The sequence below is a fragment of the Natator depressus genome, chromosome 8, assembly GCF_965152275.1.
Source record: "Natator depressus isolate rNatDep1 chromosome 8, rNatDep2.hap1, whole genome shotgun sequence".
NCBI lineage: Eukaryota > Metazoa > Chordata > Testudines > Cheloniidae > Natator > Natator depressus.
In genome coordinates, this window is record NC_134241.1 from 102,891,587 (window position 1) to 102,917,816 (window position 26,230).

Sequence of the window (26,230 nt, forward strand, 5' to 3'; positions counted from 1 at the left end):
CCCCCATCCAAGCTTTGAAACTCATGTGCTACAGACAATGAATAATCCCACAGATTTGGGTGTGTATGTTCATTGTTAACCATGGTGTTGCTCTGAATGTTGTCATGCAGACCCAACAACTGCTTTTGTAATGTAAAATCTGAGTTACATAGCACCACAACAAGAGGAAATTTAATGAGGTGAACGTGGCTGTGGCTTTTTTAAATGTAAATTACCTTTTTAGGGGTTTTTTTTTGTAGTGTGAGTGGAGAGAGAAATTAAGATGAGCAGTTGAGGGGGTGAAGGGTGCAGTCAGCACGAAGTGCAGCTTCTCGTGCTCTGCTTAGAGACGCACCATTGCCTCAGATCTGACATAACTGCATCCTGGAGAAGGAAGGAACCTGAAGGTCAGAGTGAAGCACAGAAATAAAGGAGAAAATTGGACTGCAGAGGCCAAACTCTGGTAGTTGATCGCACATCTTTTTTTCTATATATACATACAAAATCTTGGCTCATGCACAACACCATGAAAGGGTGAAAATAAGGAGGAAAGGGAGGGAACCAAGAGGACCCCCCTCAAAATGCAATACTCCATGTAATCTTCTAATTCTGAATGAGCAGTTGGATGATAACTCCTAGGGTACTTGAAGGTGGGAGTCATACCACACTTTGGAAAGTTAACTTTTCCATGGTTCACAAACTTGAATTCCTCACCTACATACCGCTACTAGTATCTGTCGTAAAGCTCTTACTGCTCATGAAAGTGCAGTTACAGATACTCGAGTCTTCCTTGCCACCAGCTTGTGTCCTACCTTTGTCCTTCTTGCTTTCCATTCACTGTCAGGAATTCATCACATCAGCTACTACAGTTATGGACTGTGCGTAGAATAATGGGGCCTTAAGACGGTTTTAAGATTGAGGGGTAGTTAGGTTAGACTTGCCCTAAGAGACTAATTTGAACTCTTATCTCTCTGGTGCCCTCGTTAGCAACTTTACATCTTTACCATATTTACCCTCTCACTTTCTGAAGAAAAACATACAGTGCACACAGGGCCATACTGCAAGGCAATGAGCATTTGCAAAAGGAAGCCCATAAATTCGATTGTTTCACGTCTTTATGCATTGCATGTTTGCTCTGTCTCCTTTCTACCTCCTGACCAGTCCCATCATGACTTTCATAGACGCATTGCTAAAGTTGATACTGTAAACAGGAAGTATTTGGGACTTGTAAAGGCCTTATCTATTCTGGCCCAGGAGACCATGTTGGCAGCTTTCTAGTAAGAATTGTATTTAAGCCCAGCAAAAGATTGCAACTTGTTTTTTTCTGTTCACTAGGGAGGGCCTAAATGTTACAGAGCAATTATTCCACACAATTCTACAGCAAGGGCTGTCAGACCGGAGATGTAGTTGTTCTTTTTTCCACTTGTAGATCCTGGCCATGAGGTTTGATGCCTCGCTTTATTGAAGGGAGACACTGGACCTAAATGGCGCAGCATGACTTTGTTCCTGCCTGGCTTAACTTCTCAACGCCACAGTCAGCCAAGGTAACTCTTGCGTTCAGATTACCCAACCAGAAGCCTATTACCTTTTAATGCCTAAAGCAAGTTTTGGCCCTGGATTTTGTCCAGCTTGAATGCCTGCAACCTGGTTTGGAATGTTCTTTGTGTTCTTGAATACCTGTGTGAAGCTTTTTAAGACACAGGCAAAAACTCTTCCTCTGTTGATTTTTCTTTGCCAATTAACCACCTCTGTTCCAGAGAGACGGGTTGTTTTCCTTAGTGTGCACAAACATGGAAGTAAATAAATCATGTTAACGTCAGTTTGCATTGAGATCTCATAATGGGGAATTATTTAAAGAGATACTACCAAAGTTGGTAGCACTGAAAATTGGACTACCTGCCTCTTCATAATTATATACAAATTCAGCATAATTCTTTTTCTCTTCAAAATAATGTTGCACTCCTGAGCAATGCACCAATAACAAGCCATTGGTTCCCATCTCAGAATTTTCTAATTCCCATTTAGAGTTGCTTGTATATGAAATCCCAAAACTGGGGGGAATTGGGTTGTGATTTCTCACCCTCTGACAGCAGGATCTGAGGGGTAGATCTGGCTGGTTCAGAGGTGTAAAGTCTGCGTGGGACCTCAAGCAAACACTTGCATTGCTTACGCATGGCACTAGTAGTTTAGAGCACCTTGTAATAGCAAATCAGATTAATGGAGGGAAAACAGTTTGGTAAGAAAACTGCTTTCAGCTTCATGTTTAAACCAGAGGAGACAAAAATAATTTAGAAATGTGCAGAACCTTGATGTGACCCTAGAATCTTTTCAAAATAGGAAAGGTAACTGTAGGGAAATTGGTAAGATTCCTTAAACGAACTCTTCAAGGTGTTGCATGTGACTTCAAAGACTGCTAGTAAAGCTGATGAATGAGCATCCTTTTGATGCTATGTAGGGTGATACGTGCAGTCACATGTGCTGTTTTTGTGGAGTTCACTTAAATATTTCCATATTTGTCAGCTAAGCAACACATAGCCAGCCTGTTGCTGTAATTACTGAAAGCTAATGCAGAGAATGTCTTTTTATTTTCATACAAGACATCATTGCTTGTCAAGCAGGCTCTTTGGGTGACCTAAATCACTTAATCTGGTTCTGTAGTCCCCTGCAGCCACCTTTGAGAAACATGGAGAGCATCTTTCGCGGGGTGAGGGCCGCTTTGGTGTGAGCCGTAGACGACACAACTCTTCTGATGGATTTTTCAATAATGGCCCCCTCAGAACTGCGGGAGGTGAGTAGAGGATCAGAACTCACTCTGTATCCAAATATTGAATGCAGATCTATGCAGAATGTATACCTTTGGAATATAAAGTAAGTTTGCAAAACCACATCCCCTATAACACACACAGCCACTTATCCTAACACTTCTCCCTTATGTGCCAACTCTCCGTGTTCCTGGGGTTTCTGTGGAAGTTGTATGTGGCTTTTAAATTTTTCTGCAGTTTGACTGTTTTACTTACGCACACGGACAGTCTCTCTGAAATGAGGCAAGGTTAGCCTAATAGTTATTTAGAGAGCATTGACCAATACCAGAAATATCAGGGCAGTCCTGGTTTCTTCTTGCTATATTACTTTTATTTGCATACTTACCTTCTTTTGTTTAGACTGCTGGCATCAGCCTTCCCTGCTCCGCCATGATTCTGTAGATTCCGGTGTTTCTAAAGGAGCTCATGTTGGGCTTTCTGGCAATCAGCCTGGCTGGCATGGTCCCTCACGGGGCCATGATGGTATGAACCAGCGTGGTGGTGGAGGAACTGGAGTCCATCGCCACTGGAATGGCAACTTTCACTCTCGGAAGAACTCTGCCTTTCAAGAAAAGGTGCCCGTTGAGGCCAGAGAAGAGAAGAGAGAAGAAAAAGAGAAGCTGCAGTTTGAGGAAGACGACTTTGTAAGTGTGTGGTTTCTCACTACTGGAGGTAGCTGTGAGAAATGGCTTTCTAGGTTTCTTTGTATTAGCATTGGTTGGTGGAAAGGATTTAGAGTTGCATTCCACCCCATACTTTCGGGGGTCATTCCAGGTTTAATGGAATTGTCCTGCAAGCAGTGCTTGCAGAATGTTAATTTTTTTCTGTATTCCTGAGGCCCTCATATATTGGGTTGTTTTTTTGGACATGTCATTACTTTTTGCCAGGTTATTTTAAATCTGTTATATCAGTGTTGTGATGCACAAGTTTGTTCAATCAGCCAAACCCAATACAGCTGGTGACACTCTCTCTGAAAAGAATAGTGGTAAAATCAGTTTGAACTACTTGTCACACAGAAGTATGTTCATATCTTGACTGAGAATATAGTACCTGTAAGCATATATATTTGGAAAAAGGGGCAACGTTTCTTTTGGAAGATTTGAACCATAAAGACCAATTTTGGGGCACTCCTGTGTGCGTTGGGCACATCAGGCAGCCTCACACAGCTTCCTAGTGTAAAACTGACAAGACCTGGTAAAATGAAGCATTAAAACTGATAGATAACAGATTAAAAATATTTGGGCAATATTTTGGATCTGAGTTGGTACTCATATTAAGATTGGATGGTAATTTCTTCCAGCTTTTAAATGAGGAGTGCTAGCTTTTCCAGAAGTTCACGACTGGAGGCTTGTCTTCTAGTTGGCATAGTAGCCAATGCATAAAAAGTCTATCAAAAAGAGCAGGAGAGTTGGTGATTTTGAATTTCCAGTTTATTGTGAAAAGAGGGGAAGAGAGAGGGATAGATGAATGGACAGGGGGTGTTTTATCGGGTACCTTGTTTTTACTTCCTTTCCTCCCCCAACTCATTTCTCAACTATTGTAATATTTAGGATTTGACCCTCAATCAAAGGTAGAGTTACAAAGGGCTGCATCCTTCAGGTGAAATAACAGCCTAAAATTTCGACTCTTGGAATTTATTTTAACGTAACTTAAATTGAGCTTTTAGTTTTTATGCCTGTAAATATATAATTCATCTTCACCACAGAGATTATATACATCTGGTGTCAGTGTAATATTGGTAAAACTGTTAATGCCTAAATATCAAATACAAAATACATGAAAGTGAGTACAGTTATGAGGAATTGGGTCCTGGATATGACATGGTGCCTTGAGCCACTGATTAATATCAAATTATAGAATCTCTCACTTTCTTAATTACACATTAGAAACTCTTTAAATAGGAGTTCTATCTTTGATTGCTCTATTCCCAACACATTCTGAAGGGGAAGGAAAGTAAAGCTCTTTGGGCTAGGGACTGTCTTTTCGTTCTGTTTGCACAGCACTTCGTACAAAAGGGTCCTGGTCCGTGACTATGGCTCCTAGGTACTATGGGAATTCTACTTCTGATAAATAGTAGTATGTGCGATCTTCTAATGTGTCCAACTGGGTTATGTTTTTACAGCCATCTTTGAATCCAGAAGCTGGAAAACAGAATAACCAGAGCAAACCTTTAGGGACACCTTCTGGAGTGTGGGGTATGTAGACAAGTTTATATCTCTGTATAGAAAACAGATGACAACTTGTAAAGCAGAAGAATTGAACAATATATTGAAACTCTAGTTTTTCACATAAGGGAAGATCTTAAAGGAAGATTAAACTGAAGTAGGCAGCTACCTCTTTCTCTCCCTTCATTCCTTTCTTGTTTGAGGAGAGAGAGAATCTGTTTTCTGATACTTAGAGCTGCACTTGCTGCTGTTATGAGAATCTTCTCTTCCATTTCCTGCTAATGGCACACACTATGTACAGGAATATCACTTGTCTATAATTGTTGCTAATTCCATGGGAAGATCACAGCTTCTCTAAGCTTATGGGTGTGGAGTGTTGGAATGAAATGATCATGAAAATACTTGGCACTGCATTGCTAAATGCAGAATCAGAAGTGCAGAATAGGGTTGAGAGGACTAGAGGGAGCACAGCTCCCTGATTTTAAGTGTTACTGAGGTGATATTTATACTGGATATGCAGCAATACTGTACAAATATACAAGGCTGTGTTCTTGTGGTTTGGCTTCTTTTTTCAAATTAATAAAAAAGAAAATAGTTCTAAATTCCTGGATACTATACATGACATTTTTGTTCCCACCACTGAAAAAGCTAGACCGACGGAAATGCAGTGCCTGTTTATCAGTGCCTGAAAATGCTTCTTTAATCACTAGTTGGAACCTGTAACTCTAACTAGAGAGTTTAATTTGGGGTGGGATAGAATTGTGAACCAGTTATTTATTAGCTGTATCCTAAAACATTGAGCAATATGTTGTACTAGATGTAATTTTAATCTCTTGAGTGTTTGGTTCAGATCTTTACTGGCCCACCCAAATGTAATACAAGATTTGCAGCAGTAAAAAGCTGTTTGAACACTTAGCGGTTTACATTAGTTTTCAAGAAAGTATACTGAGACCTTCTGTTCGCTCCACCAGAATGTGGTGTTAATGGTTGTTGGTTGCAGGTTGCAAAACATTGAACCTTAAAGCATGAGTTTCACTAAATATTTCTGTTAATGAACTAACCTAAAATTACTCAGTAGTTATTCAGAACTTAACTATGATTACCCATGCTGGTTCCCTCTTTCAGCAAAGTCTGAGAGGCTGTTAAAATCTCAGGCCGATGTCGTCATAGGCAGTTTTTTTCAAAATCAGGAGGAGCCTACAAAATGTTGGACTTTATCATCTTTGTCTGATATCCTCTTCACTTGAATTCAGGAGCTGTTAGCAGCAGCAGCATAAGACTCTCTCAGCATCTTAGACTCTAAGAGGTCGAATTGGAGCTGAGGTAGAGTCAACTTTTGTGGAATTACTGAGATACTAATTATTTTTTGAGGTCTTGTTCCCCTCTGTTTTTGTAGAAAACCCCCCTAGTGCCAAACAACCTACCAAGATGCTGGTCATCAAAAAGGTTTCAAAAGAGGATCCTGCTGCTGCCTTCTCAGCTGCATTTACGTCACCAGTTCCTCACCTTGCAAATGGCAACAAGACCACCACAATTGTCCCAAGTGTCTACAAAAATCTGGTTCCTAAACCTGCAGCTCCTCCATCTAAGGTACAAGGGCTTCCAATTGAGTTACTAAAGTGTATTGAAGGGGCATTCTCTCCCTTATGTAGAAAAAGTACTAGTAACAGAGAAGAGTGAATGAGTTGTTCATATGACAGTTGTAAATCTGTACAAAGTTGAAATATGATTAATTAACATGGTTAAAATACAGTTTGGGCCGGTCTTCAAAGACCAGACTGAGTCATGTTTTAACATGATCCTTCAGCATAGTAGTTGAGCCTTAAAGGTAACCTACAAAAGAAATATAGGGTTTTGCACTTCAGCTTCTTTATGTTACACACAAAAAGGTGAAAAGGTTTTTCAGGTTTTCAGTTTCTGCTTGATTGTTTTGTATTGGGATTGTTTTATACTGACTGTCTTTCCTGAAGGCTGGTATAGAGATACCTGGGGAACTTGTAGGATTATGACATTCCAAGTAGTATCAGAGAAGTGAAACATAATCATGGAAATGATTTTTATTCATAATTTTTAGAGCTTTGTTTTGTTTGTTTTTTTTGGCTGGTAACGCCTCATTAATTAAAATGCTTGATAAACACTTGGAAGAAAAGATCTTTAAAAGATTATCTGTCCTGGTTGAGAAGTTCCATTCTAGCTGTGTATCTTCCAAGAAGACTTCCAGTGATACAGAAGAGCAGATTTTTTTTAAGCTTTATGAAATACAATCAAAAGAAAACTCTCCTTAAAAACCTTTTTCAGAGATTTGTAAAGGAGCAGAAGGCATGAACACAATTCTTACCTTTCTAGGTCCTCTTTAAAATTCAGTTGGTCCCTCCTCTCCCACAGACACCAGAGAGAACCTTCATGATTAGAATGACTATCACTTTTCAGTTCTAAAAAATTCTGGTCTTACGGCTTGTTTTGGGGTAGCACACCAGTGCTGGCCTGACTGGCGGGCTTTGTAAGAATCACAACTATTTATAAAATTCCGTTTGTAAAGAATTCCTTACCTGTAGAATCAGAAATTATTAGGCAGTCAGCCCACATGTGGAATCACCCATGACAATTCAAACAAGATGGAGTTTCTGGTGTTCAGAGAGCTTCCGGTTGCTGCTTTTTCAGTTTTACAGTTTGGGTGACTTAGGGATATGGTTGGGTGCCTTGCCTGTAGCTGCAATGACTTGGTGTATTGAACAGGTTTTAGCTATTCAGCCTTCTACTTCAGAGCCTTTTTAACAACTAGATTGTGTTGCTGCTTGTTCATTGCACAGTGATCTTTTATTTAATGCAGAAATGTATAACTGCTAGCGCTGTATGCAAGCAATGATGTATTGTGGGGTTTGCAAATTATGGTGCTATACAAATTTACTCTTAAGATTTGTAAATCATGAGATTGAAATCCGTGTTTTCAGTACCTAAGTGCATGTAAATATTATGACTGCATCCTGCAGTAGTGCATTATTGCATAGAATCACAGATATTGAAGATTAAAAGCTAATCAATTATCTAGTTCCCCCTTCCAGAATGTGGTGGTTCCCTGCAGTATAGTCTCCAGTGCATTTGTTTTGCCTAATTCTAAATGTCCTAAGTGATGGGTCTTTCTCCTTGTGAGACTATAGCACAGTTTAATCGGGCTTTACTGACTGGATGTTTATCCAGACGCTGAGCTTCTTTTCATTGTGCCTAGAAAATGGTATCTTATGCTCAGATTTTCATAGGGGCCTAATGGAATGTTGTGTCCAAATCGCATGGAATTTCAGTGGGTTTGAACACCTAGCTCCTTTAGGCACTTGAAAATCCCAACCTTTGTGGGTTTTGTTAGTGTTGTGATCCTGATGTGATATGGCCTAATAGGTTCATAAACTAGTTGTAGTATACCCTTGATAAATGGAATTTTAGAAGAGCACTTGGGGAAATGAAGCAATTGTTTTGACTGATGTAAAGTAGCAGTGTGATTCTGGTACATAAACCAGTCAACTAAACCTACTTGTCAAAATGCTGATTTTTGACATCCCAGTTTTCCTTTCCATTCCGTGAATCATAGATCTTCCTTAAGATTGCAGTAGGGTATGTCAGCGTGGGTGATTTTGTACCTGATTGACTTCTGTGGCCAAAGACGTGGGTTAATTGGCTAATAGTGTACCTCTTGCCTTATTCCTGTAGTATTCAGAGGAATGTCTGTAAAGTTATTTAGCCAGTTTAGAAATCATTTGCTGTTTCTATGGTGGTAATGCATATAGGTCCCAGGTTGGGGATCAGAGCCCCATCATGTTAGGCATTGTATAAACATGTATAAAAGATGGTCTCTGACCCAATGAGTTCACAGTGACCCTGCGTGGCATCCCCTCCCCCACACGTCACCTGCCTATCTCAGATGGGTATGTGGTAGACTACATTATTTGGAAAGAGGTATGCAGCCTAAAGTTTGAAAACCACTGTCCTAGGGTCAGTCACCTACTCCACCTGAGCCCACAGTCCTTCACTTAACTGCATGGATGCTTCATGGCTAGGTACTAGAGAGCAGGCCTGCTCAAAAGACTTTCAAGAGATCCTACTAAATAATAGAAGGCCTTCTACAAGAGCTATGCACCTCTATAAATGGAAGAATTTTTCCATCTGGTCTCAGCAGTATGGAAGATCAACATGTTCTGGACTACTTATTATACCTAAAACACCAAGGGTTGGTGGTTAGTTCCATCAGGGTACATCTGGAAGCTGTTTCACCATTTCGCTCTAAAGTGGACAGTTGCTCTATTTTCTCCAATGACGAGAGCCCTGCAAATCTGTGGTTATCAGCTTTATATCTGCAGATATCCGCATCCGCTCACCATTTTTCCGATTGTGGATGGATGCAAATCCAGATTTTATGTCTAAAGCCCTGCAAATCTGTGGATATCTGCTTTATAGCCATGGATCATTTTTGCGGATCGGATGCAGATACAAATGTTGTATCCGTGCAGGGCTCTGCCAATGATGTCCATTTAAAAAAAAAAAGGCTTATTCAAATTATATCCTCAGGTGCAAGACTCAGTTCCCCCTGGGATCTAAACTTAGTATTGTAAAGACTTACGAGTTCCCCATTTGAGTTATTGGCTATCTCCTCTCTGCTGCATCTATCAATGAAGGTGGCATTTTTGGTGGTGATTACCTCTCCCAGAAGAGTAGGGGAGCTACAGGCATTAATTTTGGGGCATCCATGCAAGATCTTTTTTAAGGACAAAGTTCAGCTGCATCCTCATCCAAAGTTTGTCTCAGAGGTGGTTTCTTCTTTCCATATCAGACAATTTGACCATATTTTACCCAAAGCTACATACGAACAGGGATGAACAGTGTTTGCATACCTTAGAGATCAGGAGAGCCTCAGCACTTTACCTGGACAGAACCAGGCTCTTCTATATATCCTCCCATCTGTTCATAGCAATGGCAGACAGAGTAAGAAGCCATTCAGTCTCTACCCAGAGAATTTCTTTCTGGGTTGCATCCTGTATACGCACGTGTTATGACTTGGCTAATGTCACTCCACCTGACAGTCTCAGCTCATTCAAGACAGTTGCAGTTGGCCTCAGCAGCCTTTGTGGCACAAGTTTCAATTGCGGACACTAGTAGAGTGGCAACCTGGTCCTCTGTCCACATGTTTGCCTCCCGCTATGTTATGGCTTAAGACTCCAGAGACAATGCTAGAGTTGGACGAGTTGTTCTTCAGTCTTCGTTGAAATAGACTCCTGTTCCACCTCCTGTTCTGATGGCTTGAGTCACCAAGAGTAGAATGCACATGTGCAGTCACGCAAAGAAGAAAACAGTTACTAGCCTGTTGTGCATGTCCATTCCATAACCCACCCTCTTCTGCTCCTCTGCATTGGAGTTCCAGCAAGAAGGAAGTGAGGGGCCCTGGGGACAGCTCTGCCCTTTATATCTGCACACAGTGGTACAGGGCAGCAGCGGGAGCTTGAGTCACCCCATGGGTACTGCTGAGGGGAAATGTTTCTGACAGCCGTATGCTGGGCACACTGACACCAAGAATGGAATGAACGTGTGCAACACATCTCAAAGAACAGTGGTTACTATCCTGTTCAGTAACTGTTTTTTCAAAGATGCAGCAGGGCGGGTAGGTGGGTGGGTTATATCCATAAGGCTCTGTAGACCTGTATGACTAAAAAAGCTACCACTGGCACAACGGAATGAAAAATGCTATAGCTGCGCTAAATCGGGCTCAGCGGCACTGAAAGGAGTTTATTCCAACTTAAGAATGGCCAAACTGGGTCAGGCCAATGACCCATCTAACCCAATATCCTTCCAACATTGGCCAATGGCAGGTTTTTAGAGGGAATGAACAGAACAGGTAATCATGAAGTGATCCATCCCCTGTCGTCTACTCTCACCTTCTGGCAGTCAGAGGCTAGGGACACCCAGAACATGAGGTTGCATCCTTGACCATCTTGGCTAATAGCCATTGATGGATCTATCCTCCCATGAACTTATCGAATTCTTTTTTGAACCCTGTTATAGTTTGGCCTTCACAACATCTTCTGGTAATGAGTACCACAGGTTCCTATTTCTCAGGTGGATAAACTGACACAGATAGATTAATTGCCCATGGTCGAACTGTGTTAGACCTGGTCTACCCTAAAAATGTAGATCAACATGACTACGTTGCTTAGGGGAGTGAAAAATTCACATCCCTGAGCATCGCAGCTATGCTGGCCTTAAACCATGAGGTAGATATAGTGAGGTCAACTGACCACTGCTCAGGGAGGTGTAGTTCCTAGAATAAGGGCAAAAACCCTATTTGTCAGTGTGATATGCATCTAGAATATGGCGTACAGCAGCATAGATGGTGTCACGCCTATAAACATAACCCAGAAGTCCTGCCTCTGTTGACCTTCTAATCATTAGAGTGCTTGCTCTGCACTTACACCTTCTCCCACCCCACCTACCCCCCAAAACTAGCCAGAAGGATTTTTCTTTGGGTTTCTCTCTGAACTGCCTCTTGGTGGAAGCCATATGAATAATCATTAGCAGCCTCTGAGCATCCTGTCTCAGCAGGGGACAGCCATAATAGTCTGTGCAGAATGATGCAAAAATGAGTGTTCAGGGTACCCAGGATTGAGAGTCACCTTGTTACCTCCTGCCTCCAGTGAGAGGGAGTCTCGCCTCTGGTAGCTGGGTGTCAGTTCCCTAACACTGCTGGCCTGTCAGCCCCTCAAGCACACTCTGAGCTAGGGCAGTCCTGCCTCTGACTTGCAGGTTAACAAAATGTGCACCCCAGTCCCCTTGAAATGTTCTTCTGTGGTATCCTGCCCTTGACGCTGGCTACTCATGGAAATCCCAGATTCTCTGCTCCCAAAGGAACAGTGTACCCCAGTTTACCTGCTTTACCTTAAATCTCAGCTCCTGTGTAACACACAGCATTGAACACTTCTATAAACCTTGTTTTGGTTTAGTATGAGAGAGTATAAATTCCGCTAGAAAAGAGTGTGTGATGGAAACTAATGTTTACAATACAAAACAAAATCATAAAATTCAAACTAGAGTGTACATTTAATAGTTACCTTTTCTATCTAATGAAGTACTTTTTCCTCACATCGTTCAGTCTGTTGCAGAGCTGACTGGTTTCCCAAGAACCAGAATCCAATCTTTCACTGAACAGTCCCTGCTCAACAATATGTCTCCTCAGTGAATGGATTCAGTGCATCTTTCTCCACCCTTTGATATAGTGAATCTGTCTTTTGTCTTTATTCACAGTCCGGTGATCCCCTGTCTGTGACACTGTTCCTTTTTACCGCCAAGTGATTTTGATTGATTGCAGTTGGCTTTGATAGTTTTCCAACTCTTCTGGGATGGGACAAAGGTAGACAGTTGAACCTTGCATTACATCACCAGCTGACCAGAGACTGGTGAGGACGACAACTGCTTGAATGGACCATCACCAAAACACATGATTCTCTGGTGACAGACTTTTTTACTCCAGGACCATAAGGCATAGTTTTCAATTCAGTTAGGTTATTCCTTAAATATTACCTGTGTACACATCTTGCAGTGAGTATTGATAACTTAAGAGCTTTTAGTACAGACCTCACATGCTACCCTTCATTAATAAATACTGTGAAAGTGGTATATTAGATGTAGTGAGTTTGTCAGGTCTGAGACAGTAGTTGCTTGTAAAGAGCAATGAACCTGTTGGCATCAATGGGCCTCAGTGTCATTGTGAGCATTCCAAGTATTTCTATTATTGTAGTGCCTGGGTCTTGGTCTACGACTAGGGCTTTTCGTTGTGCTCAGTGCTGTACAAACTCAAAACACAAATATGATATCTGTCCCCAGGAGCTTACAATCGAACACCCACACCCCAAATTTAGTGTTGTGCCTCACCAGTGGGGTGCTGTGACAATTTACATTTGGCTTTTGAGAGTTTGACAGGAACTCGATTTGAAATATAAGCTGTGAAAAAGGTGGAAATCCATTTCACCAGTGTTGAGTTTTTTTGGGGTGGGGGATGAGTGTTCTATATAATGTGAATCTGCTTATGGTCTTCCATACAGAAACTCCTCATCATCAATACAAACTGGAGAATTGTGCCTTCTGGTTCTTGAGCAAAAATTGACATTTTGAGGTGACTGCCATTTTCTGAGGTTCCTATTTAAGAGATTACTGTAAATTAAGTGGTAGTGCAAGAAGTACACTCTGGTTATTCAGGAATGAAGGCACAATCTCTACCCCAGGAAGTTTTACAATCTAAATCCGTTTTCTAACCTGTGGGGGAGACATCAGACTAGTCAATGACGGGCGGAGCCAAAAGCAGAGGATGTGATCAAGTAGGAGATGGAAGATGCAGGACCCCATGTTGATGCAGCTTCCCCTGACTCACGGCAAGCATACCGCTGCATAGCAAATAAAACTACTGGTGGCTCCTTGAAAATCTCTTTCCTGCCCTTCTTTGTGGGGCTGCTAATGTAGCTGGACATTGTAAAAGTCAAAAGTATAATAGGGCTGCGGGCCTCAGTGTGCCAGCCCAGGCTTCCTTCCTCAGTTTTGAGTGGCATGTCGATGGCTGTCCACCTCCAGCATCGTGTCCCTTCTGATTAGGGAATGGGGAGAGGGATTTGATTTTTACTGGTGGGGGAGCAAGGGAGAGGAGTCAGCACAATATAAGAAGGAAGAAAAATACACCAAGGTAACAAATGAGGAAATATGGAGAAACAGTGGCCTCTGCTGTCCTTTTCTGCAAAGTACGTTATCCATTTTAGAGTCATATTTAACTTAAATCCCAGATACATCCTGGATGAGCATTGATATCAGAAATACAGAATAGTTAAAATGAAACTGTAAAATTAAAAAAAAAATTATTATTCCTCATCTCGCTTGTTCCTGTGCTGCTTGGTGCCATACCTCTCATTTTGGGATTGTTGTTGCACAGTTTGTCCTTGGTGGCTGAGAGGTCCAAGATAATACTTTTCCAAGTAGAAGACCTTTATCATGAGGCAGCTTTCTGCAACTGCCATTATTGCTTGGCCACCAAATAATAGATGCAGATATATCCTGATGGTGGATACTAGTTGGGTGAAGTTGCCCCACTCTGCGTAGTTACATGTGGATTGGCTTGGAAAATGGGCTGGTTTACGTGATTTTGTACTCCAGTCACCTGGCTTCTCACTCGGTAAGTTTTGGGGCTTCTTGTCTGGATTTTTAGTATATCCATTGATTTCTGTGTCTTGTTAAACAGGGTGCAGTCAAATTATTTTGTTCCTTTACCCTTCCATGGGGATTAAGAGTATCTTCCTTGCAACATGGCAATTGCTGTCTTGCATTCATGTCTTAGAGCTTCTTCCCCTTGGCCAGAGGAAGCTCCTGTTGAGTGCTGCAAGATATTTGGTGGTGGTATTTAGCACTGTGTAAGAAATTTGAGTTTTATTATGGTCTCTCACTTCCTGTGCTGGGAACAGTTGTGGGATACATGGCATCTCTCCATGGTGACTCCTCCAACTAGTGATGTTCATAATAGTCCCAACCAATCCTTTGCTAGAACAGTGATAGCTGTGAAGTAGTCACAGGGTATTGATGTGGGCTGGGTGGTTCAGCAGGGCAGGAATGGGGGATTTTCAGGATCAAGATGAGGGATTTGAGACCATTTTTGGAGCAGGAGAAGATAATTTGTTCAATTAATCAGACACCTTGTTAAGTCAATTTGATGTTGCTTTATGATTTTTTTACCACTTGCAAGCAACCCATTCTTGTGCCATACCATTACTGTCTAGTGTACTGTGTTCTCTTCAATATAGCCAAGTCCATGGAAAGCTAACAGAAGTGAACATAAACCAGGCTCGCTTTCCTCCAGCCGTGACTCTGCCTTTACCAGTCCGGTGTCTGTAACCAAACCAGCGGTACTGGCGAGTGGCTCAGTTCTCACCTCTCCCAAAGAGGTAAGGGGTTGGGTTGGGGATAGAATTGGACCTTTTCCAACTAATGTTTCTTTCTATAATTTAAGTACCATGAGAGCTCTTCTATTCATATTATACAGCTCTGAACACTTGAAGAGTACTCAATCACTTGTATGGTCTTTGCATGTTGAGCTAAGTCCCCTTGTACATTAATGGGAATGCTCTTGGAAGTCTGTCTGTCTTGATGTAGTGTGTGCTGCTGGCAGTTTTTGGCTAGGTCTGCTGTAATTTCATCACCATCATACAAGGTATGGTTGCTTTTACATTTTAAGAGCACCATGGGAACTAACTGGGCATGCCTAGAAACAATGTCCAGACCATCAGCTGCATTATCAGAGTGCAGACACTAGCCCTGCTATGTGAGAGCTGTGAACTGAAAGTTAATGCTGAGGGCTTCTCTACAGAACGCTTTAGGCCTTGTCCACACTGCCACTTTACAGCACTGCAGCTTTCTCACTCAAGGGTATGAAAACCCCCCCCCGAGCGCTGCAAGTTTCAGCACTGGGAAGTGGCACTGTAGACAGTGCACCAACACTGGGAATTGTTCCCCTCGTGGAGGTGGGTTTTTTTACAGTGCTAGGAGAACACACTCCCAGCTCTGGTGCCACAACTAGACGGCCACATGAAAGCATAACACTGCTAGTGAAGACATACTCTTAGCCCACATGGGGGGGGTGTGTGTAAATTCTAGAGTGTTCGTGTCACACGCTAACTAGATCATGTGGACCCTGCTGGTGCACACTAAAAGTTCCCCAACATGAATACATTTCAGAAGAGTTTAAAATGGGGGACTACATTAACACACACTAGGGAACTCTTAGAGCAATGTCATTGGAGGTTTTTAAGAGCATGTTAGACAATCACCTATCAGGGATGGTCTAGATCAGGGGTGAGCAAACTTTTTGGCCTGAGGGCCACATCGGGGTTTCAAAACGGTATGCAAGGCCAGGTAGGGAAGGCTGTACCTCCCCAAACAGCCTGGCCCCCTCCCACTTCCCGCCCCCTGACTGCCCCCCCTCAGAACCTCTGAGCCATCCAAACTCCCCCCCCCCCCCCCCCCCAGCTTCTTGTCCACTGACTGCCCTGACCCCTATCCACCCCCTGTCCCCCGACAGGCCCCTTGGGATTCCCACACCTGTCCAACACCCCCATTCCCCATCCCCTGACTGCGTGCCCCCCAGTACAACTGTCCTCTGACTGCCCCCTGGGACCCCCTGCCCCTTAACCAACCTCCCCACCCCCTTTACCATGCCACTCAGAGCAGCAGGACTGGCAGCCGTGCTGCCTGGCTGGAGCCTGCCACGCTGCCCGGGAGGAGCTCGTAGCCACGCTGCTCAGAGCGCTGGCAGCACGGTGAGCTGAGGCTGCAGGGGAGGGGGGACAGTGGCTGGGCGGGGGCTAGCCTCCCTGGCTGGGAGCTCAAGTGCAGGCAGGACGGTCCCACAGGCCGGATGTGGCCCGTGGGCCATAGTTTGCCCACCTCTGGTCTAGATAATACATCGTCCTGCCTTGAGTGCAGGGGACTGGACTAGAAGACCTCTTGAGGTCCCTTCCAGTCATAGGATTCTATGATTCAGTGCTAGCAGGGTCTCCACAGGCCGGTTAGTGCATGGCACACTAGTGCACACCAGAATTTACACCATACAAGACCTGAATTCCATACCACTGTTTAAAATAGGGTGGTGCTAGGTTGTCTTGTGTTCTTGCTCTTCCAGTTCACAGCTCTTTCCTAGCAATGCATGTGGTGAGCTCTGGGAACAGTTCAAAAGGTTTGGGATGTACAGATGTGTGTACTGCTCCTCTTCAGCTACTCTGGTGTTTCAGTGTTGATGGTGGAGAATGTACCCCAGTATTCATCTATAAGGTTGTCTTAATTTATAGATTAAGTGTCTGGAAAATTATTTGGACTTAACATTTACTAGAATTTCACCAGTCTATTCATGGTAGCCTCTTCTGCCCTTTACTTGTGTCGGTGATAGGACTCTAAAAGGGACTTGCTTTCCAAGTAGTTTACATCCAAAATGCTGGGTTTGGGCTAAGAATTACTTACAGATCCTAATAAAGAAGCATTTCCATTAATTTTAAACAATTTTACATTAAAACTTCCCCTGCACTGTTGGGAAGCAAAACACTATGGCTTTGTGTTAGTGTGTAAAAATCAGAAAATTAAGCTAGTCGCTTTTATGTCCAAACTGAGTAAATTACCAAAGGGTAAACAACAGAAATTATGGAAAAGTTAAACAAGATTTTAAGAAATGACCTAAAAGGGATCTGATCTTTAGAATGCCACCTTTCCATCCTCTGAAAATCTGCTCTCTTTAAGGTGTCAAGTTGGGTACTAAAGATTTACACACTCAAAATTGCTAGTCACTACTTGGCCATGATTTTCTATATCTTTAAATTTTCAGTTTAAATAATTTGGGATGGGGGAAGAAGTTAAACAAGTCATATCTTGATACTGTTCTTTAATTTTAATAAACAATGGGGATGTATTTACTCCACCAGAGGTGAATGCCCCCCTGCATATTCGGCAGAAGTGTTGCTATTACGAAAGTGAGAATCTTTCACGTGTGAGGCTGCTGTCTCTCTTAATCTTTTTGTTTTGAGGTCAGAAGTATTCCTGGGAAGGTTTTGTCATCTTCGTGGATGTTGAAGTTGTATAGATTTTTATTCATTCTGAACTTTCACCATTTTTGAACCCCTACACCAGGGGTAGTCAGTTATTTCTTGGTCAATGTCCAAATTTCTTGGTCAAAGTCCAGACTCCAGAGAAACAAAATTGAGGTTTCCAAATGAGGAAATAGCCGACTAATAAGGGGTATATAGATGAGTAGTTCTGGTTTTTATGTAATAAAAAAACCCCATGGAAATAACAAAATTGCCAGTCATCTCCTTGACAACTTTGCTTTTATATTGTATTCTTTCCCCTCACCCTACCTCTTTGTTGTTTTAGATTGTAAGCCCATTGGGGTAGGGACTTTGTTTTCCCTTATGTCTGTACAACACCTAGCACACTTTGGGCACTACTGGAACATAAATACATAATTCAGATAAGCTTCCACCTTCAGGTAAGTAATATCAAAACAAAGTTAAATGCACTTGTTATCCAGTACCATAAGTACTGCATATAGCCTCTGTAATTTGTTGTCCTAGGCTGCTCTTGCTGTCAGTCTCTGGCCAGCAAGGATGTAGGGCAGGGGTGGGCAAACTTTGTGGCCCGAGGGCCACATCAGGGTTACAAAACGGTATGGAGGGCCGGGTAGGGAAGGCAGTCTCTCCCCAAACAGCCTGGCCCCCACCCCTTATCCGCCACCTGACTGCCCCCCTCAGAACCCTGACTCACCCAACCCCCCCTGCTCCTTGTCCTCTGACCGCCCCCCTGGGACCCAACACCCTATCCAACCCCCCTGTCCCCTGACTGCCCCAACCCCTATCCACACCCCCACCCCCTGACAGGCCCACTGGGACCCCTGACCCATCCATCCCTCCCTCCCCCACTCCTTGTCCCTGACCACCCCCTTCCAGGACCCGCATCCCTGACTGCCCTCCCCCCTTACCCGTACCAGGCCACTCAGAGCAGGAGTCAGGCTTTTTTGAAAGCCTGGGAGGTGGGTGGGTGCAAGCCGTGCTGCCTGCACGGCGGCATGTCTGTGGGGGAGTAGAATAGCCGGAGGAGGGGCCAGAGGCAAGACTCCCCAGCTGGGAGCTCAGGGGCTGGGCAGGATGGGCCTGCGGGCCATAGTTTGCCCACCCCTGAGGTAGGGTATTAACCTGACAAGAGAGAGAGCCTGTAATTCAGTCTTTCTACAGAGACCAGTAATACTTAAAAGCTATGAAAGTTCCACTCTTTGTTGAACTTCCACCAGCCTTGTCTGAGTGGTTAGTAGATTTTAATAGAAGAAACTCGTTTGAAAGTCGCTCCATCCTGTGTTCCCATAACGTCAGTAGCTATATCCAGTTAAACTGGAAATGATTTAAGTTTGTCCAAGCTACAACTGAGCATTTGCAGCTGTAATGCCTAGACTTTCATTTCACCTGCTTCTTTGTCAAACAATGTTTTTAAATCTTAGACTAAACACAGGACTGGGACCCATGAATTTTAATCTAACCTCTGCCACTGACCTGGGAAAAGTAATTTAACCTCTACCTCTTTCTCTATCTGTATAATGGCAATAATAACTACCTTACAGAGGTGTTGAAGAGTGATCAGTTAGTATTTGTAAAATGTTCTGAAAATGAGAAGCTGTGTGAAAGTAGAACACTGACATTACCATAGAGTCCTGGGAATTAGAGAGAGAAGTCCTCCGAGATCTCCCTGAGGATTAGTGTAAGATTCTTCCCTATAAGTGCACTTTTAGTGCTTTATGCAGTCTGCTTTTAAAAACCTAAGGGATGGCTCTTCCACTGTTTTCCCCTAAGAGAATATGCTACAATCTTATAGGCAAAGTACTGAAAATGAACTTGTCATTGTTAAAACTCATTACTTCAGCATATCAGGCCTCACTCTTTCATATGAGATCTCTGGGTTCAGATACCTCGAGGTGTTAGATACTGGGACCCACACACCTGTCTTTCCTTTCTGACTTAGAAGAGGCAGTGTAGGAAGAATGATTGTAAAATAAATCAATCAATAAGCAGTGTGCACTTATTTTGGTTTTATTATAAATCTGTTGAAAGGTTTGTGTAGTCAAAGTTAAGGTGGAGAATTTGAGAAACTGGTTATAGCTGCTTTGCTCATCCCTTAAAATTTGTAAAATTGAGCTCTTGGTATGTTGGCATTTCTGTACAGGTGTCTTTGAAAAGGGCTGCTCTAGCATGGAGCTTAAAAGTTTTATTGGCTGTCATGTTAAATGGGTATTCCAGTCAACTAGAAATGTCAAATGTTCTTAGTCTCTCTCTTCTGTTCAATCAGTTATAGTCTGTCACGTGGACAGTCACACTAATTACCACGCTGAGAATTTTAAATACTACTCTGGATTTCATTTTATCCTGACAGTCACTCAGACGAACTTTGGAAGTTTCACAATCACCTGTTTGCTCCTCTCAGTGGTGTACTAGATGTTGTCTGGAATAACTGCCTGGTGAATGTTACTGTATGATGCCAGGGTTTATAGCATACACTTCTCCAGGAGAGGTTCCTTTCATCTTCGCATTACATGTAATTTAGGAATAAGGAATCCAAGCAGCTGAATATTTTGAGATCCATTTTCTTTGCTTTTTTTCTGCTCAGAGGGATTGTATGCTGTACTGTAAGCATACTTTGCAAAGTAGTTTTCTTTGGCGTCCTAAGGATTGTCTGTAGGCAACACTTCAGCTCCAAGAAAAACATCTAAAATGCTGCTTCAAGACTCTTTCAATTCCTGCAATGAGGAACTATTTAAATATGCACCTGTTCGGTTCTCTTACATGCTTTGATTTCTCTTTCCCTCCTTTCACAATTTATGTGAAGGAAAGGGATTGTTTTGTGTACAAGATGTGTTATTGTGACCTCTCCTTTCAGTGGAGAGTCAAGACTAATGAGAATAGGATTCCTGTCTTCTGCAAGGACCACCAGACATGAATACCACAGACAAATACACCAGGCAGAGGGGAAGTCAGGAGGCTAGAACCCCAATTTATTTTGATTGTAAATCCCACCTATAAAAATGAAACAGGTTAACTACATTGAAAGCTAGCTGCCATACTATTGGATACCACCACATGTCATAAATACTGCTGAAGACCACGGGAGATCAGTTTTGTTTAATTTAATTGGATAGACTTTTTATTTGGCATGGAAAACAGGAGTTGGCAGAATGATTTTGCTAATAGGCAGGAATCAGCAGTATATTCCTGCGTCATTCCAAGAGCAGAGATGGAATTAACTGAACGGGGAGCCTGTGAGGTAGCTCACATTACCAGGAAGCGCATTATGTGAGGAGCAGAACAAGCATGTTAAATTCATGACTGTCTAAGTTAATGGAGATGAAGAAACAGTTGCAACAGCAGAAGAAAGTAAGAATTGGTTGGAGACATTCGTTCCAGGTTGGTGAGGAGGAAGGGCGTGGATTTGGAACAGTGCAGCCAAGTTCTCTGGTAAAAATCTGAACTGAGTACTCGTAGGAAATTGCCAGTCAGCTCAGGAGATAAAGTACTAAAAGGTGTGGACAAAAACCCTGAACAGGTCTCAGACCCAGCTTTTCTTCAATTGGTATTTGGTAAGTTCTCTAATGTGTTCCACCTTACTTCTCCAGAGTCCTTCCAGCACCACCCCTCCCATTGAGATCAGTTCTTCACGTTTGACTAAGCTGATGCGTCGCACCGCCGATAAGAAAAGTGAATTCCTGAAGGCATTGAAAGATGACAGGAATGGAGAGATCACAGAGAACAGAGAATGTGACAAGTTGGAGGATGTAAGAGGACTGCCCACTTCTCTTTCCTGGGAATTGTGTATTTTAAGGGACTTCAAATAGAAACTATACCAGTATGTGTAAAAAAAAAAAAAAAAAAAATTGGCGCCTCATATTTACACAGCGATAGCATGGCTGCCAAGTAGCCACATGGCATTTGGGAGTAGAACTTATCCTTCTCTTGACTGAGAAATGTAGGCTTCTGGTACTGGAACTAAGGAGATTCCTGACTGTCAGAAGTAGCTTAAATCCTGCTTCCTGAGCAGTAGCCACAAGAGAGAGAATTGCAAATCACTTCCATTCTAGGCTGCTGCTATGTGCCAGAGTGCATTCCTGCCAACTATCTGTTTTAAAATGCCCTTTTATTTTTGATCTGTGTTTTAAAATGTTTTAACATTTTTCCCTAGGAAAACTCCTCTCCAGAATGGGGTCAGAGAAGTAACTGTTGTTGTAGATCCTAAACAAAAATATTCTGAGCTCTCATGTTGCCTCTGCTAGATCATCTGTAGCTGTTAATGAATGAGCACTTGTTCTCATATCTGTGCTGCCATATCAGTACAGATGGTGCGCTGGGAAACAAAGAAAAGCCATAACCTAAAGCAGTGCTCTTCGCTTTGCCACTTTGGCAAAAAACCTTTAATGTGAGAGCTACATCAACTAGTAAATTAACACAGTGCTTATTACTCCTTAATGATGTAATGTTACGGAGCCACTCATGCAACTAAAATGAAGTCTACTTGTACAATAAAACGATACTCTTTTTATAAAATAATAACGAGGAAAATATATGGAATTAAAAAGGCATCTATGCAAGTAAACTTAAAGAGCAGAATAATGGAAAACTTACTTTAAAAACTGGATGAGTGAAAGTGTTCCTGTTCCTCCTTGATTTTGTTCATGCCCTATTTGTAATCTGTCATCGCAGTCCTAGTAAGGCAGTCCAAATGTTGGTTGGTCAGTTTGTTCCTTTGTTTTCTTTTCATCCCTCTGGCTGGGGGTGAGGGTTCTAGGGTGGAGCTGGGGATGAGGGGTTTGGGGTGTGGGAGGGGCTCAGGGCTGGGACAGAGGGTTGGGATGAGGGCTGCGGAGTTCAGGGTGCAGGAGGGGGCTCAAGGCTAGGGCAGAGGGTTGGGATGTGTGTGGTGGGGGTCAGGGCTCTGGCTGGTGGTGTGGGCTCTGGGGTGGGGCTGGAGATGAGGAGTTTGGGGTGCAGGCAGGCTGCTCCGGGGCTGGGGCGAGAGGAATCCTCCCCCTCCTCCCCCCACCCTTTCCCTGCTGGCAGCAGCTAGCTCTGGGGAAGATCTCTCCCCCTGCCAGCAGGCAGCACCGAGCTCTGGGGAAGGGGCCCCTCTTCCCCCCCTGCCAGCAGGCAGCATGGAGCTCTGGGGCCGGGAGAGAGGCCCACAGCAGCCCTGCAAGCCCCAACTTGCTCCCCATCCACCCCCTACCTCTCTCCTTTCCAGGTCCCTGCTGTGCGGTCCTTTAGAGCTGCTGCATGGCTATTTATAGCCTGCTGTGTGACCACGCAGCTTAGAGGGAACTTAGCAAGTCACACTTAGGGTAGATGGGAGCTGCCACCGGCTCGTGGGCCTTGCAATGAAGAAGACTGACCTAAAGAAATGCAGGAGGACAATTAAAATATATGGCAAAGGGAAAAGGGCAATGTTTGGTAAGAATTGGCAGGATTCTCAGAGGGCTTTCTAAAGAATGGGAAGGAACAATATTTTAGAAGAGTGTTTACTCTTTAAATATCATTGCAGGACTGAAATTTCCATTTATGTAGCTTAGTTCTGGTAGCATAGTTAAAAACACTGCAACTTCCGTTTACATTCTGCTCAACAAACTGAAAGTTGAGAAAATCTGCACTGGACCCAGAGTAGTTTAAATGCCCTGGTGAAAGTGCAGGCTTGACAGACCTGGCACATTGAACTCTCTGCACAACCAGTAGGATGGTGCCTTGCTCTACCAGTGTTTGGCCTGATGTAGGAGGACACCTCCACGGGTCAGAGTGCAGTCTCCATGGCTCGTATAGTCTTTGGCATCTCTGAATCCATAATGGTGGTATTGTGGTGTGGACGTTTGTCCCTTAAAAATTAAACTGCAGCCCACCGAACTCATTTTGCACCTCTCACCTCACCAATGTCTGATGGCAACTGCTTTCTGTTATTACCAACTCATGCTCTGAAGCATTGACTTATGGTGAAGGGTTTTATTCTCTCTGGAGTCATCCACTCAAGAACACTAGCTTCAAGACTTCAACTGTGATGTACGCATGAAGGATCAGTGTCTCAGTGATGTGATTTGACTTCCGTTTTTCCTTTAGATGGAGGGCAGCAGCACACCAGAACCAAAGGAAAACTGGGAAGAGAATTGCCATCAGAATGGCCTTTCTCTCCCTTTGATGGAGGAAGGGGAGAACCTGTCGCATTCACTGGAAGCAGAACACAGGTGAGGTGACAGCAGAACGTGGGCTGAAGGTGTCTCTCAAATCATTTTGTCACGTTATGTGAGGAAAAGACAGGTGCTTAGATTCTCTTCTCCAGAAAATAATAATCTTGCATATGCAAAGCTGCAGGTGTGTGACTTCCTTACAGCACCGGGGCTGGCAGAAAGTGTAGCAGAAAGTAAAATGCCGGAGTGAAATTCTGGCCTCGTTGAAGTCAATGTGGCCAAGATTTCACCCAAGTTCTGTAATTAACCTTCTAGCACTCTTCTAGCTTTGCATCCATAAGTCATTTATGCTGCCTGGCTTAGGTGTTTCCCACACCAGGTGGCCAGGCAGAATCTCAAGTGCTGTTCTGCTTGATCTGCAAAAGGGATTTCCAGATGTGGTGGTGCAGAAGTTGATAACACATCACCACATCTCTCCTCCCAACTCTTCTTGGAATGCTTCTGTGCTTTGTCAGTATGCTGATTTGATAAGAAATTGCCCCAAATCCTATAAAGCTATGAGAAGTGGGAAGAAATACTTGCATGCATATCTAAATATGCATTCTGGCTGTGTGAGCAAGAGGAGTGTGATCTAGCTGTTTAATTCGGGCACTAAGAATAAGGAAATCCTGAGTTCTAGTGTTTTCTCAGCTGCCATGCGTACTTTCTCAGTGTACCTGGGTAAATCACTAGCCTCCTTTCTCACCTTCCTTATCTGTCTAAATGCAAAGTATTATATATATATATTTATATAGTGTTTTCTAAAACTAGAAAACCCTTCCTGGAGGGATCGTAGCAGTTCAGTAGAAAAATCTCACTTTATCGTGCACCTGGTAAAATTTGACTTTTTTCCATTTGCTTTTTTGTTTCTTTTTAACCCCTTGCCCCCTTTTTTCATGAATCAGGTTACTGAAAGAAATGGGATGGCAGGAATATCCTGAAAATGATGAGAACTACCTTCCCCTCACTGAGGATGAGCTCAAAGAGTTCCAAGTTAAATCAGAGCAGGTATATTACAGCCCTTGCCATAATGATGGCGCTTCTTCCTCACCTATTTCACACACATCTTAGATTGTTATTCTAAATTACAAAGAACTAAATAAAACTTGTGTATTGATTTAAAGTGATTGTCTAGTGGGGAAAATTTACCAACATATTGTCCCCACTAGAAATATATATATATATATATATATACACTGACAAACATCTGTATTGTCACTGACTCTTCTCTTCACAATTTAGCTTTTTTTATCTGTTTATCTGTCTTGCTTGTAGCTAAGAAGAAATGGATTTGGGAAGAATGGATTTCTTCAGGGCCGCAGCTCCAGCTTGTTCTCCCACTGGAGAAGCACTTTTAAGACAGAGCTGGAGGACTCAGACACAGAAACCAGTAGCAGCGAAACGTCCGATGACGATGCCTGAAAGTGGGCACAAAACATTTAAAAAAATACATAAATAAAACCAACCCAATAAACTCAGTTCATAGTTCAACGTGTGTTCGGGGTTGCATAAACTAAACAGAGTTTATTCTGTCTCCAGTCTGTTCAGTTTTTTTGTTGTTGAATACTTCATGCACAAGGGAAATAATTGTATCCCAAAGAAGAGAGAAATTGGCTTGTTTAGCTTTTTCTTTTGGTTTTGCCCTTCTGCTTAATAGAAGTTTGTGCAGCTAGCAAATTTGTGATGAGAATCCCTCGTCAGGCAATGCACAAGTTCAGTCTTGTAAGCAGGATACAGGTGACTGATCTTTGCAACAACAAGCTTCTAATAATGCCGCCTGCATTACATGATGTTGCGCGGTAACAATGTGCTAAAACAATCATTGTCAATGACAAAATGGCTATTGAAGTTCTAATTGTGTTAAATTAATGCTAATAACATGAATTTTTTATTTTTTATTTTTTTTTATTTTTTTTTTTTTTTGCGGCTCGGGGAGCTTCATCACTTAACCAGGCGTTTGTGGTTTTCTTTTATGGGTACAGCTGTAAAATATTTGGACATAGGAATTGTTTGTGTTCTTCTTCTTGCAGCCTTGATATTCAGGGTGGATTGTAAAATATAAATTTTTTGTGAGATTTCAAAGATTAAGATTATTTTGATAACATTATTTACAGATTTAAAAAAGTGACTATCACATTGAGTCTGTATGAGGGGAAAAAACTACTGCATCAAAAAATAACTAACTTGGAATAAATATTTTGCATCAGTTTGCCAATTTTAGTCGTCTTTCTTACGGAAGGAAATCTTTCCACAAATGAATATGGAACTATGGGGTTTTAATAGCACCAGGGAATAAACACTTTGTTTCACACCCTCCACCCCACCCCCCAGTTTATTGCCACTGTGAAAACATTGTTTTCTGTGGTGCTCATAATCCAATAGCTAACCTACTTCTTTTTTTAAAAGGGAGAGTAGTGAGGTCATAGTTAGCCCTTATCTGTTTTGAAACGCATGTAAAGAGAGAGATCCAATTTATTTTTTACTACAGTATT

At 42.6% G+C, this 26,230-nt stretch overlaps 1 protein-coding gene across 2 annotated transcripts; it reads left to right on the forward strand.

Annotated features, from left to right (window-relative positions):
- Positions 1 to 25,912, forward strand: GPBP1L1 (GC-rich promoter binding protein 1 like 1). 2 transcript variants are annotated; one of them, XM_074961842.1, is made up of 11 exons: positions 1 to 442; positions 1,409 to 1,523; positions 2,638 to 2,767; positions 3,141 to 3,424; positions 4,903 to 4,975; positions 6,342 to 6,535; positions 14,761 to 14,901; positions 21,153 to 21,311; positions 23,632 to 23,756; positions 24,644 to 24,746; positions 25,014 to 25,911. In XM_074961842.1, exons 2-11 carry the CDS (start codon positions 1,464 to 1,466, stop codon positions 25,158 to 25,160), a joined length of 1,416 nt encoding a protein of 471 aa, XP_074817943.1. In that variant the 5' UTR covers positions 1 to 442; positions 1,409 to 1,463; the 3' UTR covers positions 25,161 to 25,911. The 2 variants fall into 2 exon arrangements, with proteins under 2 accessions (XP_074817943.1, XP_074817944.1); XM_074961843.1 differs by lacking the exon at positions 14,761 to 14,901 and having other exon boundaries at positions 25,014 to 25,912.
- The last annotated feature ends 318 nt before the right edge of the window (positions 25,913 to 26,230 follow it).

Coding starts and splice junctions, on each gene's coding strand:
- GPBP1L1 (XM_074961842.1), top strand. CDS start 1,464: ATGGCGCAGCATGACTTTGTTCCTGCCTGGCTTAACTTCTCAACGCCA. Junction 14,902..21,152: donor TTCTCACCTCTCCCAAAGAG/GTAAGGGGTTGG, acceptor TTACTTCTCCAG/AGTCCTTCCAGCACCACCCC. Junction 23,757..24,643: donor TCACTGGAAGCAGAACACAG/GTGAGGTGACAG, acceptor TTCATGAATCAG/GTTACTGAAAGAAATGGGAT.